The 13,778-nt window shown below is 54.3% G+C and overlaps 2 protein-coding genes across 2 annotated transcripts; both read right to left on the bottom strand.

The window, feature by feature from the left end:
* Nucleotides 1–2,658: 2,658 nt before the first annotated feature.
* On the bottom strand, nt 2,659–4,432 carry LAGE3 (L antigen family member 3). Its single transcript, XM_007993146.3, has 3 exons — nt 3,932–4,432; nt 3,468–3,596; nt 2,659–3,246 (listed from the first exon to the last, which is right to left on the bottom strand). Exons 1-3 carry the CDS (start codon nt 4,117–4,119, stop codon nt 3,132–3,134), a joined length of 432 nt encoding a protein of 143 aa, XP_007991337.1. The 5' UTR covers nt 4,120–4,432; the 3' UTR covers nt 2,659–3,131.
* Nucleotides 4,433–10,321: 5,889 nt separating this feature from the next.
* Nucleotides 10,322–13,252, bottom strand: UBL4A (ubiquitin like 4A). Its single transcript, XM_007993147.3, has 4 exons — nt 13,125–13,252; nt 12,816–12,921; nt 12,360–12,568; nt 10,322–12,241 (listed from the first exon to the last, which is right to left on the bottom strand). Exons 1-4 carry the CDS (start codon nt 13,170–13,172, stop codon nt 12,131–12,133), a joined length of 474 nt encoding a protein of 157 aa, XP_007991338.1. The 5' UTR covers nt 13,173–13,252; the 3' UTR covers nt 10,322–12,130.
* Nucleotides 13,253–13,778: the final 526 nt, after the last annotated feature.

Below are 13,778 nucleotides of genomic sequence, written 5' to 3'. Positions count from 1 at the left end.
CAGGCTGGAGTGCAGTGGCATGATCTCAGCTAACTGCAAGCTCCACCTCCCGGGTTCACGCCATTCTCCTCCTCAGCTTCCCGAGTAACTGGGACTACAGGTGCCCAACACCACACCCAGCTAATTTTTTATATTTTTAGTAGAGACAGGGTTTTACTGTATTAGGATGGTCTCAATCTCCTGACCTCGTGATCCGCCCGCCTCGGCACCCCAAAGTGCTGGGATTACAGGCGTGAGCCACCATGCCTGGCCTTTTTTTTTTTTTTTTGAGACAGGATCTTGCCCTGTTTCCCATGCTGGAGTGTAGTGGCAAAATCAACTCACTGCAGCCTTGATGTCCTGGGCTCAAGTGATCCTCCTGCCTCAGCCTTCTGAGTAGCTAGGATTACAAGTGCTTGCCACCATACCCAGCTGTTTTTTTTTTTTTTCTTTAGTAGAGATGGAGTCTTGCTGGTCTTGAATTCCTGGGCTCAAGTGATCCTCCTGCCTTGGCCTCCGAAAATGCTGGGATTACAGTTGTGAGCAACTCTGCCCAGCCAAGTGAGATGCAATTTTAAATAGGGTGGCTTGGACAGCTTGGAGGCCACCTGAGTTGGCTTTAAAAGCTGCCAGTTCCAGCTGTCCAGCTATGGGGCCACAGTGCCAGACAGTGGTGGTGGTTACAGGACTGTAGGTATTTACCAAAACTAGACACGTCCACGTAACAACCAACTACACAAATAAGGAGTAAAATAATAAAGAGATGGACGTGTGACGCAGGACTGGATTGTAGCCCAGGATAAAGAGAAGTTGTGGGATGACAGCTGTGCCATCGGCCCAGACAGAACCATCTGGACAGGGGACAGAGGTAAGGGAGATGGTTGAAAATATTACCATCATATGATAATAACAACTAAGCCACAGGAAAACAAGACAGTTTTTAACCTCAGGGGAAATCCTTCAGAAATTAATGGAATCTAACAGAAGCATCATGAGAGGAAGAGGAAGGGGAACAGAACTAAATTGGGGCCAGGTGTGGTGGCTCACACTTGTCATCCCAGCACTTTTGGAGGCCCAGGCGGGAAGATCACTTGGGCCCAGGAGTTCAGGACCAGCTTGGGCAACATAGTGAGACCCTCTCTCTACAAAAAATAAAAAATGAGCCTGGCGTAGTGGTGCATGCCTGTGGTCCCAGTTACTCAGGAGGCTGAGGTGGGAGGATTGCTTGAGCCTGGGGGACCAAGGCTGCAGTGAGCCATGATTGTGCCAGCCTAGGTGACAGAGCCAGACCCTGTATCAAAAAAAAAAAAAAAGATTGGCTGGGCGTGGTGGCTCATGCCTGTAATCCCAGCACTTTGGGAGGCCAAGGCCAGTGGACCACCTGAGGTCAGGAGTTCGAGACCAGCCTGACCAACATGGAGAAACCCCATCTCTACTAAAAATACAAAATTAGCTGGGCATGGTGGTGCATGCCTATAATCTCAGCTACTTGGGAGGCTGAGGCAGGGGAATTGCTTGAACCCGGGAAGCAGAGGTTGCGGTGAGCCAAGATCGCACCATTGTACTCCAGCCTGGGAAACAAGAGTGAAACTCTGGCTCAAAAAAAAAAAAAAAAAAAAAAAAAGTGAAAGATCTATACTGTCAACTATTCATCAATAATTAATATCTAAAAAATATTAAGAAAGGAAGAAAGGAATAAGAGCAAAAGAGAGGGAGAGAGGAAAGTGTCATCTTCATAAGCTGAAGACCAGTGCCAACGTCACCACTGGCAGAGCTCCCCAGATTCTACAAAGGGAAACTGTTCCTCCATATGGAGTAATAGGGACTGAATATGTCCTGCCACATGAAAGAACCCCCCCCCAAACCAGACAAAATATATGGAATGCAGAGTGTAAAGAAACTGGCTGTGGGCCAGTGAGGGACAGTGAGGTGTGTGAACTGGGAAACAAGGTAAGCCATGCGGCTGGCCCAGTGTCGTGTGTGGAGTTTCCTGGTGGAGCCTGGCAGACACTCGGACTTTAGGAGTTGAAACTCTGATTCAGAGAATCCCAGCAGCTGGTGTTTGCAGGGCGGAGAACCAGAGAGAAGAGAGCTGCACAGGGAAAGAACCCTGGATATCCACAGAGGCTCCTGCTCCAGTATTGAGCAGACTACGACTACTGGTGAGCACAGGCACATGAGGAAGCTACCCAAGGCCAGGGAAGGCCATCACCCCAGCAGGAGAGGATGAATGGTAACTCCAGTGTGCAAGCAGGACAGGGACTAGCAGCTGTCCCCATCCACCAGGATAGAGAAGCTCATGTTCACCTAGGGAGCATTGGCCAGGGTGCCCAGAATGGTGTTTGTTGCTTCCGTAGAGGGAAACTGAAGCCTACAGTAAGAGCTGCTCTGGTCCCACACAGCACATCTTCAAAACAAGATTCAAAAGGATCAAACCATTTCCATGTTTTCTGAGAATAAAAGCAGTTGTATTTCTTCCTTTCCACTCAGAAAATCTGATAGAATCTATGAAAGAGCCCTAAGACTGAGTTTAGCAAGGCTGGAGACACTGTATTTTCCAGGGAGCCAAATCCTTGCCCCAGACACTAGTCAACTGCCCCAGCACTTTCTTCACTGATCGTTACAGGAAAACAGTTCATGTTAGATTTGAAAATAAGGAAAAAAAATTTAACACTAAACTTGCAAATATTATGTGGTGTATATTAGTTACACATTTACTACGTCAATGCAACTGTAAAACTGAGGAAGTATTCCAAAATGTTGACAGTCGTTAATCCCGAATGACAGAACCCAATTGATTTTCATTTTCTTCCATTTCCTAAATTGTCTTTAATTTCCTCGTACTCCTTGAATATCTGAATTCTGGAACCTCCCCTGCAACCCAAGCACAACGACAAGAATATTGGGAGGTGCTGCAGCTGAAAAGAAACTCAGACTTGGAATAGTAGCTCAGTTTGATTTTCTGTAGTAACAAACATTTAAGAACCAGATAAAACAAAGGGCCCCTGAGCACCCAAAGGCCAGTACAAGCCGACCATGAGGCCCTCACAAGAAAGTAGCAACTGGGAATTCCTGCCCTAGGGAAGGATGGATGATGCACTGCCTAGGAGGAGAGGTAAAGTGAGACCTCGCCCCATTTTCCCAGGCCAGGCTTAGCGGGAAACTGGGGGCCCGAAGCGCTGCATGGTCTGCACCACCAGGGAAAGCTGGTCGAGAAAGTTGATGACGGAAATTCGGAGCAGGCGGCAGTCTTCAGCTTTCCAGCGGCTAAAAGGGGAAAAGAAAATCAAATTGGAGGTAGCAACTCCTGGTCCCTCGCTCTGCCCCTCAGGCACCCATTACAGCAAACCCTTGGGAGCCCTGTCATTACACAGCCCCTCAGGCAGAGACCAGCCCAGCGAACCTGGCGCTCCTTAGGGCTCATCCTTGGGTGTTCCCCATGTCTCTGTCGGCCGCCTCCCCCAACCCCGGTCCCCTTCAGAACTTACATGGCCAGGATCCTGCCGCTCACTGTGAGATCCTTCCCAACCACCCTTTGGTGGGGCTCGGCATCTGGAGCCAGGGACCCATGGGCGATTTCCGCCTCCAAGGGGGTTGGGAAAGGCACGCTGAGGGTGCTGGGAGTCATTCGGTTAAGGTGCCATCTGATACGACTTTGCCTATGTCTCAGGCCTTCTTGCTCCTCTGAAGCCCCCTCTCAGGTCACCCTGCCCAGCATCACCCGCTTCACCCCTTACCTCGCCCAGGCCACCGTTGGCAGAGCTTCTCTTCCTCCATTTCAATTTCTTCCCCTCCTCCAACCACCCCTGACCGTATACCCCAGCCCCTGGTCCCCCTGCTTCCCTTTCCGTCGGCCCCTGCCACTCCCTCCTTTCTTTCTCCCCGAGACCTGCCCTCGCCCCGCCGCAAGCAGCCCCCAGACCGTTCCTTGGCCTCCCCTCGGAAAGGACACAATATGTGCGGCCGCATTCCTGGCCCCCTGGCCGCAGACGCGGCGTCTCTGCCGGGACCTGGCGCGTGCGGTGGCGGAGCTCCACCGGCCGGAGCTGCAGCTGTGTCCGCGCCCCCGGGGCAGCTGTGGCCACCCTGGCCATCCCCGCCATCTGCGCCTCCGCCTGCGTCTGCCTCCGCGTCCCGCATGACTGCCACCGCGCCGCTCCGACTCCACCCACGAAGCGCAGGCCCCACGCCCCGCCCTTTCTGTGGCTCCTTCCTGAAGCCCCTCCCCCTGCGCACGACTCGCTCCACACGCGCCTGCGCAGGTCCCTGGAGAGTCTGCCTGGCGCGTGGTCAGTTCCCGCCAAGCGGCCCTGCCTGGGGCCTTCTGAGACCCGGTCAGCGGTTGAGAGGCTGCGGTTTCCTCCAGAAACTCTGCCCCTTCGCTTGTAACTCGAACCCAGGGCGCTGGTGCAAACTGACCCACAATCGGTCAGGCCCCAGGAAGCCAGCCCTGATGGGGCTTTTGAAGACACCGTGGACGCCTAGCCCAGAGGCGCACCCCGCGAGGCTCCGCCCCAACCGCACCTTGTGACCCTAGCGCGCCTGCGCTGGCAGGGCCTGCCGCCTCGGCCCTGGGGGCCCCAGTGAGGCCGTGGTGCCTGGATGCTTCCCGCCCTGTTTCTCACCTGGACCCAAGATCCGCAGGAGATGTGGCACAACATCCATGCTGCGATTCGCGGAGGGAGGGTGGCAGGGTCGGGTAACCCCCAAGGATACTGCTCGCCCTCGACCCCATTGCCCAACCAAGGAGGCTTCACCATGGATTGTGAAGCATTGGATTTGCATTTTACAGGAAGCGTTTTAGAGTGGGTGGGCTGTGCAGAGCGGGAACCTGTCAGCAGAAGGCCTGCACGGAGGCGAAAAATGACAAGGCCTTGAACGAAAGTACTGGCAGTGGGTCTAGGTCTAATATAACGTGAAAAATCAGACTGCACAACTCTGAGTATGAAAATGCCAGTTTAGGCCAGGCAAAGTGGCTCCAGCCTGTAATCCCAGCACTTCGGGAGGCCAAGGGAGGAGGATCAGTTGAGCCCAGGAGTTCAAGACCAACATGGGCAACATAGTGAGACCCCATCTCTACAAAAAATACAAAAATAAATTTTAAAAATTAACTGGGCGCAGTGGAGCGTGCCTGTAGAACTAGCTTCTTGGAGACTGAGGAGGGTTGATTGCTTGAGCCCAGGAGTTCGACACCAGCCTGGGCAACCCTGCCTCTACAAAAAATACACAAATGACCTGCGTGTGATGGTGCACACCTGTGGTCCCAGCTACTAGGGAGGCTGAGATGGGAGGATAACCTGAGCCCGGGAGGCGGAGGCTACAGTTAGCCATGGTCGCCCCACTGTACTCCAGCTTGGTTGATAGAGGGAGACCCTGCCTCAAAAAATAAAAGAAAATGCCAACTTAGGCCGGGCGCGGTGGCTCAAGCCTGTAATCCCAGCACTTTGGGAGGCCGAGACGGGCGGATCACGAGGGTCAGGAGATCGAGACCATCCTGGCTAACATGGTGAAACCCCGTCTCTACTAAAAAAATACAAAAAACTAGCCGGGCGAGGTGGCGGGCGCCTGTAGTCCCAGCTACACGGGAGGCTGAGGCAGGAGAATGGCGTGAACCCGGGAGGCGGAGCTTGCAGTGAGCTGAGATCCAGCCACTGCGCTGCAGCCTGGGCGACAGAGCGAGACTCCGTCTCAAAAAAAAAAAAAAAAAAAAAAAAAAAAAAAATGCCAACTTAGTCTCTTACAGTACATATGTAGAGAAATCCTAGAACAATGCAGCAACGTGTAAGTCCTCATGATCTCTGCTAATAGTACGGTGGGTGATTTTAATTTCCTTTTGGTGTTTTCCCTCCAATTTTTCCAAAGTGGTCTTTTATGACATTTACAATACAAAAAAAAAAGTATTTAAAGTGACATCAGGCCACGCACGGTGGCTCATGCCTGTAATCCCAGCACTTTGGGAGGCCGAGGCGGGTGGATCACTTGAAGTCAAGAGTTCAAGACCATCCTGGCCAACATGGTGAAACACCCGTCTCTACTAAAACTACAAAAATTTGCTGCATGTGGTGGTGCGAGCCTGTAGTCCCCGCTATTTGGGAGGCTGGGACAGGAGAATCACTTGAAACCGGGAGGTGGAGGTTGTGGTGAGCCGAGATCACACCACTGCACTCCAGCCTGGGCGACAGAGGGAGACTCTGTCTCAAAAAGAAAAATAATGCAAATAAAAAATGAATAAATGAAGTGACATAAAATTTCCAACAGTGTTTGTCATGTTTGGACAACCTATTTTCCTCCTTTGCAGTCATAAGGAAAGATTGAACACTGAACTATATCAGCAAATCCTGTTGGGTTTCCCTCTGAAATAGGTTCCACATCAGCCCACTTCTTGCTCTCCACTGCTAGTCTGCAGTGGAAGTCAGCATCTTTCCTTGACCGCCCTCAACAGCTTCCTGGCTGATTCTCTTTTACACTTTCCCCTCTACAACCTATTCACCACACCGAAGAGTGACTTTTTAATTCTAATTTAAATTGCATGGGGCTGGGCGCCGTGGCTCATGCCTGTAATCCCAGCACTTTGGGAGGCCAAGGCAGGCAGATCACTTGAGGTCAGAAGTTCCAGACCAGCCTGACCAACATGGTGAAACCCCATCTCTACTAAAAATACAAAACTTAGCTGGGTGTGGTGGTGCACGCCGGTAATCCCAGCTACTCAGGAGGCTGAGGCAGGAGGATCACTTGAACCCAGAAGGTGGAGGTTTCAGTGAGCTGAGATTGTGCCACTGCACTCTAGCCTGGGCAACAGAGTGAGACTCCCTCAAAAAAAAAAAAAATGCATGGGATCACATCCCTGCTTAAAACCCTAAAATGATTTCCCTTTGCACTTGACTAAAGTCCAAACTCCTTGATCTATCTTCTAAAAGTCCAGTGTGACCTAACTCCCAGCTCCTTCCCTTGCCTCTTACCCCACCTGCCTGCTCCCTCATTCTTTGTGGCCGCTGGGACCTTCTCTCTGCTTCCGACCAAGGGCAGCCTGACCCCAGCCCTTTGCACTTACTCTTCTATTTGTAAGACTGTCCCCAAACTTTCCCATGGGCTAGCTTCTCCTCGTCATCAGGACCTTGTCTCCAATGTCACCTCCAAGAGGCCTTCAGGATCACCAGTGTAACTCAGTACCCGCAGGCATTCTTCATCACATTTGCCCATTTCAATTTACTATATAGTATTTATTCTTTCCCTCCCTCCCTCCCTCCCTCCCTCCCTCCCTTCCTTCCTTCCTTCCTTCTTTCCTTTTTTTGAGACAGAGACTCACTCTATTGCCCAGGCTGGAGTGCACCAGCGCGATTTCAGCTCACTGCAGCCTCCACCTCCTGAACTCAAGCGATTCTCCCACCTCAGCCTCCCGAGTAGCTGGGACTACAGGTGTGGTACAGCTGTGTGCCAGCACGCTCAGCTAATTTTTGTAATTTTTTTCTCCCCCACCCCTAATTTTTGTATTTTTTGGTAGAGGTGGGTTTTCACTATGTTACCTGTGCTGGTCTCCACCTCCTGGGCTCAAGTGATCTACCCACTTCAGCCTCCCAAAGCACTGAGATTAAGGCATGAGCTACCGTGCCCCACCACATAGTATTTCTACCCACCCCCCACCCCCCAAAAAAATGAATTGGCTTGGCCAGGTGTCTTGACTCAAGCCTGTCATCCCAGAACTTTTGGACGCTGAGGGAGGAGGATCACTTGAGGCCAGGAGTTCAAGATTAGCCTGAGCAACATAGTGAGACCCGGTCTCTACCAAAAAAAAAAAAAAAAAATTATTAAATTTTAGCCAGGCCTAGCATGGTGGCTCACTCCTATAATCCCAGCACTTTGGGAGGCCAAGATGGATGGATCACCTGAGGTCAGGAGTTTGAGACCAGCCTGGCCAACATGGTGAAACCCCATCTTTACTAAAAATACAAAAATTAGCCAGTTGTGGTGGCAGGAGCCTGTAATCCCAGGTATTCGGGAGGCTGAGACAGGAGAATCGCTTGAACCCAGGAGGCGGAGGTTGCAGTGAGCCCGGATTGCGCTATTGTGCACTCCAGCCTGGGCAACAAGAGCAAAACTCTGTCTAAAAAAAAAAAAAAAAAAAAAAAAATTAGCCGGCTGTGACAGTATGTGCCTGTGGTCCCAGCTACTAGGGAGGCTGAGGCAGGAGGATTTCTTGAGCCCAGGAAGTCGAGGCTACAGTGAGCTATGATCTAGCCACTGCACTCTGCATAAGTAACAGAGTGAGACTCTATCTCAATCAAACAAACAAACGAAAAAGTCCATGATGTTCAGGAAATAAAGCAGAGATAAAGGAAAGGTTTTTATAGGGAAATGGCGAGTAATAGCTGTAGAAAAAACTATCAGAAAATTACCATTTTGCAACCATTATCATTAATGTAATAATTAATTGTTATTAACTTAATAATTGATTCAGGATAGCCAGGTGCAGTGGCTCACGCCTGAAATTCCAGCACTTTGGGGGGCCAAGGCAAGTGAATTGCGAGGTCAGGAGTTTGAGATCAGCCTGGCCAACACGCTGAAACCCCATCTCTACCAAAAGTACAAAAAAAAGTAGCCGGGTGTGGTGGCGTGCACCTGTAGTCTCAGCTACTCAGGAGGCTGAGGCGGGAGAATCTCTTGAACCCAGGAGGCAGAGATTGCAGTGACCCAAGACCACGCCATTGTACTCCAGCCGGAGTGACAGAGTGAGGCTCCATCTCAAAAAAAAAAAAAAATTGCTGGGCACATTGGCTCACGCCTGTAATCCCAGCACTTTGGGAGGCCGAGGCAGGCAGATCATGAGGTGAGGAAATCGAGACCATCCTGGCTAACACGGTGAAACCCCGTCTCTACTAAAAATACCAAAAAAAAAAAAAAAAAAAAAAAAAAAAAGCTGAGCATGGTGTCGGGCACCTGTAGTCCCAGCTACTCGGGAAGCTGAGGCAGGAGAATGGCGTGAACCTGGGAGGCGGAGCTTGCACTGCACTCCAGCCTGGGCGACAGAGCGAAACTCTGTCTCAAAAAAAAAAAATTTGATTCAGGCAAGGATTGTCACTGGATGGCAAATGCATTAGCTGAAAGGTTGTTGGGGACAGGATATTCACAAAGTCTCAAAATATTACCCCAAATTACCTGTGAATCAGGAAGGGAAACTGCATCTTTACAGGCGAGAGATCTGGCAGCCGCCACCTGGGCTATGTGATCAAACAGCCTCCCCAGCAGTGGGGCAGCCTGACCCTGCCAGCCGCCAGATGCGGGGCTGGGGGTGAGTGTGGTCAGAGGAGGAAAGGATACAGTATCAGCTGCCTTGGATGCTTCCAAAAATATTCTTGCCTGATTACCTGTGGAGAATGGCTAGTTGGGAGAGGCAAAGATGGCCTCTTGCTCCCTCAGAAGCCTGGCTGAGTGACATTGCCATTCATCCAGGTGGGCCATGGAGAAAATGTGTGTGCTGAGGAGCTGGCCAGTGCTGGACGTGAGTGCCAGGAGGGAAGGGACTGCGTCGTCCAGTCTCAGGATTGCCAGCACTTGGGACACAGGGGGCACTCAGTGATGAGCAGGCTGTCTGCAGCAAAGTCAGGCGCTGTCTGGAAGACATGGGCTGGAGCTCAGGAGAGAGGGCTGGGATGAGACATATACATAGGAGTGAAGCACAGAAATAGAAACAAAGCTAGATGAGCTCCCCCAAGAAGTGATACAGAGAGAGCTGCTATCTCCCGATGTCATTGTAGTCACACTATGGCCGCAGGGTCAGAAACTGTCCCGAGACCCCTCCCTGAGGGGCAGGTGGTGGATCTCAGGGCCCTTCACCGGGCAGTGGATGACTTGGCGCTACCTTTCAGGGCTGACAGTTGGCTCAGAGGGGCACAGCACCTGCAGTAAACATTCTGACCCCCGTTAAAGGATCTTAGCATTGGGGGGCTGCACCCTGTGGCTGCTCCATCTTCATGCAGAGTCCCCAGTGTCCTCTAATGATCCCCCCACTTCCTGTCTCCCATCCCTGCAGTGTTTCCTCTCTCTGGTGCCTTCCCTAACCCAAGCCTCAGGAAATGCTTCCCCTGTGTGATCTTGATGCCTCCAGCCCTGTCCTCCACTACCTGTAAGGTGACCGATATGACACATGCATTTCCCCTGTAGTGGACAGCTGCCATTTGCTGCCACCATTGAGGACATCCATTCATCCAGCCCTCCCCCAGAGCCTTCTGTCCCTTGCACAGCCCATGTGTGTCCAGGGAAGTGACCCCATGCCTAGCTCCAGGGAGCCAGCCCTGACGGATAATCACCCCCTACCCCGGCCAAAATGATTGGACGCACAATCCAGTTCCGACCAACAAGAAGGGTGTTTATTTGCTGGAGGCATCTGAGACAGCAGAGGTGCTACAGAGAAGGTGCTGCTCTGGCAGTGAGGCAGTGAGGGAGGGATTCTGTGGAAGCTGCAAGCAGCCATCTTTTCATCCTTGGAGGTGGTGGCCTGGGATGTGGCAGACACAAATGCAGAGGGAGGCAGGAAGACACTGGATGAATTGCTCCCCTGCTGCCAATGCCGATCCCACTGGGCTTCTCACTTTCGTAAGCCAAGAAATTTCCGTTGCTGATTAAACAAATTGCCTTTATTGTTAAACCAATGATTGGATATCAGAAACAGCCTAGCTAATATAGCTCCTTTTGGATAAAAGTGGAAGTCTCACATTCACCTTTAATGTTATTTCATTTTCCAAAATCAATTTCCTGGCACCACGCAAACAAGAGCACTGGTAAATGTATCACCTGAGCTGCAGGCCGCCCATGCTCACAAGTGTGTCCCTGCCATAGGTGGCTTTGAAGCCATATACATGGCTCTCCAGCTCTCGTGGGGAGCCAGGGGCTTCTGTGTGCTCTTCAAAGCCTTCACCCATTGGGCCTCTGTCCATCTTTCCAGCCCAGGGACCCAATATTTGCCCCATCAGGCCCAGGCAGGAGGGCCTCCAGCACGTGCAGCCCCGACCACACTGTGAGCGGCTCACTTGGCAAGGGTGGAGGGCCCAGAGTGGCGTCCTCCTGCTGCGGCTTCCTTCTAGCCTCTCCCACCCCTGGGGCCTCCAAGGAGCAGGTGGCTAGATGTCCTCTTGTGCCCACGCACAGGGCACAGTGGAGAAGGAACTGGAACCCAGCCCATGTTTCTGTCCCCACCCTGGCACCCCAAGGTTTTCTCTCAGGCAACAAGGAGCACACGAAGTGAGCGCCTGTACACAGGTGGCTGGGATGTGTTCATGTTCCACAGGGAGGCGAGCGCTGGGGACGAGGACAAAGGCCTATGCCCAGTCCCAGTTCTGACATTGCCTTGCTGAGTCACCCATCAGCCCTAACGCTTCCTGGAGGAGACAAGCAGACAGGGTGCCCAGAGAGGAGCTGTGTCACTAAGGGCCAGGACACCCCATCTCTGGGTCACACTTGGCCACTGCTTCGCTTTTGGCTTCAGTTTGTTTACTGAACAGAAGGGAGGGGGGCACTGTGAGACGAAGGACACTGACTCAGGTCGGGGAGTGGCCCTCACTGTATAAAGTCCGTGGCTGGGGACCAAAGTGGCACTGAGACTCCCCCGAAGTCACATCACAGAGCTGCGGTGACTTGCTGACTCCCTGGCCCCAACCTGCTTTTTCATTTGTCGAAAGCACACTGGCTGCAGCAGCTGGTGGGGGTGTGGTGGTTCCAGGGCTGGCTGTCACTTGGCCTCCTGCAGAGGTAAGCTGAAGGCTATGTTGGACCCGCCAGAGGTCAGGTGACAGCTGCTTTCCCTTTCAGGATTGGGAAGGAGTCACCTGAGGGTATATTCTCAGTGGGCTAAACATGACATGCCAGAGCCCAGCTCTCCAAGCAGCCCCTTCCTCCTTCTCACACCAAGGCACTTTCAGAAGCCGCTGGATTCCAACTGGGGCTCCGCCACTTCATCGCCAGTGCCTCTGCTGTGCTGGCTCACCTCTTCTGAGGGTGTGGCAGCAAACCCTCGTCAAGCTGTGAGGAGTGCCTAGCACGTGGCCAGAGCCAGGTACATGCCAGCTATTATTATGAGCCCAACTGCAACAGGTGAACACACTTAGTGCGACATGCTGCTGTGGCCTGGCACTGGGCACCTCCCCATGCTCCGAGAATGCTATTTGGAGAAGCCCTTCTCCATCGTCTCAGTCACTTCAGGGTGCAGGAAGCGGCTGGCCAACCGTTCGATGTCGTCCAGCGTCAGGCGGCTCAGGGACCTCTCGTAATCCTGGGGAGAGAAGGACAGGAAGATTCAGGGGCTACCAGTGGGGAGCCATACACTGCAACAGAGGTAGGGGCTGGGAGGAACTGGGCCTGGAGAGGATACCCAGGGTTACCCTTCTCACCCTCTGTAGCTGTTCCAGGACCCTGCTGGCATCTGCCGCACTGAAGTGGCGGGCCAAGACTTTGGAGATTAGCTGCCAGACATGCGGGGGTGGGGAGTCGGCCAGCCTCTGGGCCTCGCCTTCTTCTAGTAGCACCTTCTCCAGGGGTTTGACCACTAGGTTGAGCTTGGAGTTGGGCCCGATGCTATAATCCGAGAGTCGTTTCCCATCTGCCAAAGACAGATCGATGGGTTCCTCCTCCTCCGCCGCCGTGGGGGTGGCCCGGGACGCGAGACCGCCTCGGGCGGCGGGAGCGGAGCGCTGCGGCATCCGGCAGTGAGGCATGCGGCCGCCTCCCTTGGGTCATGTGGCGCTTGGCGCCGGCACCCCGACCCGTTACACGGCTGCCGGCCTCGGCCCGCGCACCCCAGTCCCGCTTCCTGCGGGGCTCCCTGGGCGTCTCCTCTCCCTGGGTACCTGCCAGGGCCTTGCCCTTGAACAGCAGCCGTTGCTGGCGCACGGGGACGTTCAGCTTCTCGGAGACCAGCTGCTTCAGCGTGGACACCAGCTCGTCCTCCGGCACCTGGCCGCGCGGAGGGTGGGAGGCAAGGGTTGAGGCCGCGGTCCCCAGGCGGCGAAGCCCACGCGTCCGCTCCCGAGGGCAGCTCTCCCGGCTCCCAGTCCCCGGCCCGGCCGCCCCGTGCCCGCCCTTGGCCCTGCTGGTCACCCTGCCAGGAGCCGGCGAGAGAGCGCGCCGGACCCGGCCGCCCGGCCAGGGGACCCTACCTGCAGGCTGCACTCCCGGCCCTGCAGCGCCTTCACCGTCAGCTGCATGGCGGTCGCGACGGCGTCCACTCGGGCCGGCGCGCACCCCAACCACCCCCCCGCGCGCGCCGCCGCCCCGGGCGCGCGCTGGAACCGCCCGCCGCCGCCGGAAGCAGCGAGAGGGGCGCGCCCGCCGCCCGCGCTTCCCGGCCCCGCCCTCCTGCCTCGTCCACGCCCCGGCCCCGCCCCCCGGCCCAGTTGCAGCCCGGGAGGAGTGCCCCTGGGGTCCCGCCTAGCACACGCGCAGCGACCGCCCTGGCCGGCGGACCCCTCCCAAAGCAACAGCGCCGGGGAGTTGGGAGCAGGAACTAGTCGGGCCAGGTTGGCGTCATCTGGGAGCTAGGGAATGGAGAAGGAAGGGCCAGAAGGTACGCTCGCCCCCGCAGACTGCCTGGACCACCCCACGCGCCGTTACTGCTGGCGGAACCTGGCCCTGCGTACCCACAGACGGCCCGCCCCGGCTCCCTGCCTGCTGGCTTTCTGGCTCCTCCTTTCTGGTCTGGCTGCGAAACACCCCACTGAGCTTGAGAGGGGGTAACGGGGCCAGCCTCTGCCCTCATCCTCCCACCTCTCCTACAGTGGGGACACGCCCGGGGAGGGCTGATAAAGCCTATG

The sequence above is a fragment of the Chlorocebus sabaeus genome, chromosome X (assembly GCF_047675955.1).
Source record: "Chlorocebus sabaeus isolate Y175 chromosome X, mChlSab1.0.hap1, whole genome shotgun sequence".
NCBI lineage: Eukaryota > Metazoa > Chordata > Mammalia > Primates > Cercopithecidae > Chlorocebus > Chlorocebus sabaeus.
The sequence above is the reverse complement of the archived record's forward strand: the minus strand, read 5'-3'. Positions and strand labels throughout refer to the sequence as shown.

Coding starts and splice junctions, on each gene's coding strand:
- LAGE3 (XM_007993146.3), bottom strand. CDS start 4,119: ATGCGGGACGCGGAGGCAGACGCAGGCGGAGGCGCAGATGGCGGGGAT. Junction 3,597..3,931: donor GGAATGCGGCCGCACATATT/GTGTCCTTTCCG, acceptor AATGACTCCCAG/CACCCTCAGCGTGCCTTTCC. Junction 3,247..3,467: donor AGCGGCAGGATCCTGGCCAT/GTAAGTTCTGAA, acceptor TTCCCCTTTTAG/CCGCTGGAAAGCTGAAGACT.
- UBL4A (XM_007993147.3), bottom strand. CDS start 13,172: ATGCAGCTGACGGTGAAGGCGCTGCAGGGCCGGGAGTGCAGCCTGCAG. Junction 12,922..13,124: donor GCCGGGAGTGCAGCCTGCAG/GTAGGGTCCCCT, acceptor CCGCGCGGCCAG/GTGCCGGAGGACGAGCTGGT. Junction 12,569..12,815: donor CAAGGGCAAGGCCCTGGCAG/GTACCCAGGGAG, acceptor TGTCTTTGGCAG/ATGGGAAACGACTCTCGGAT.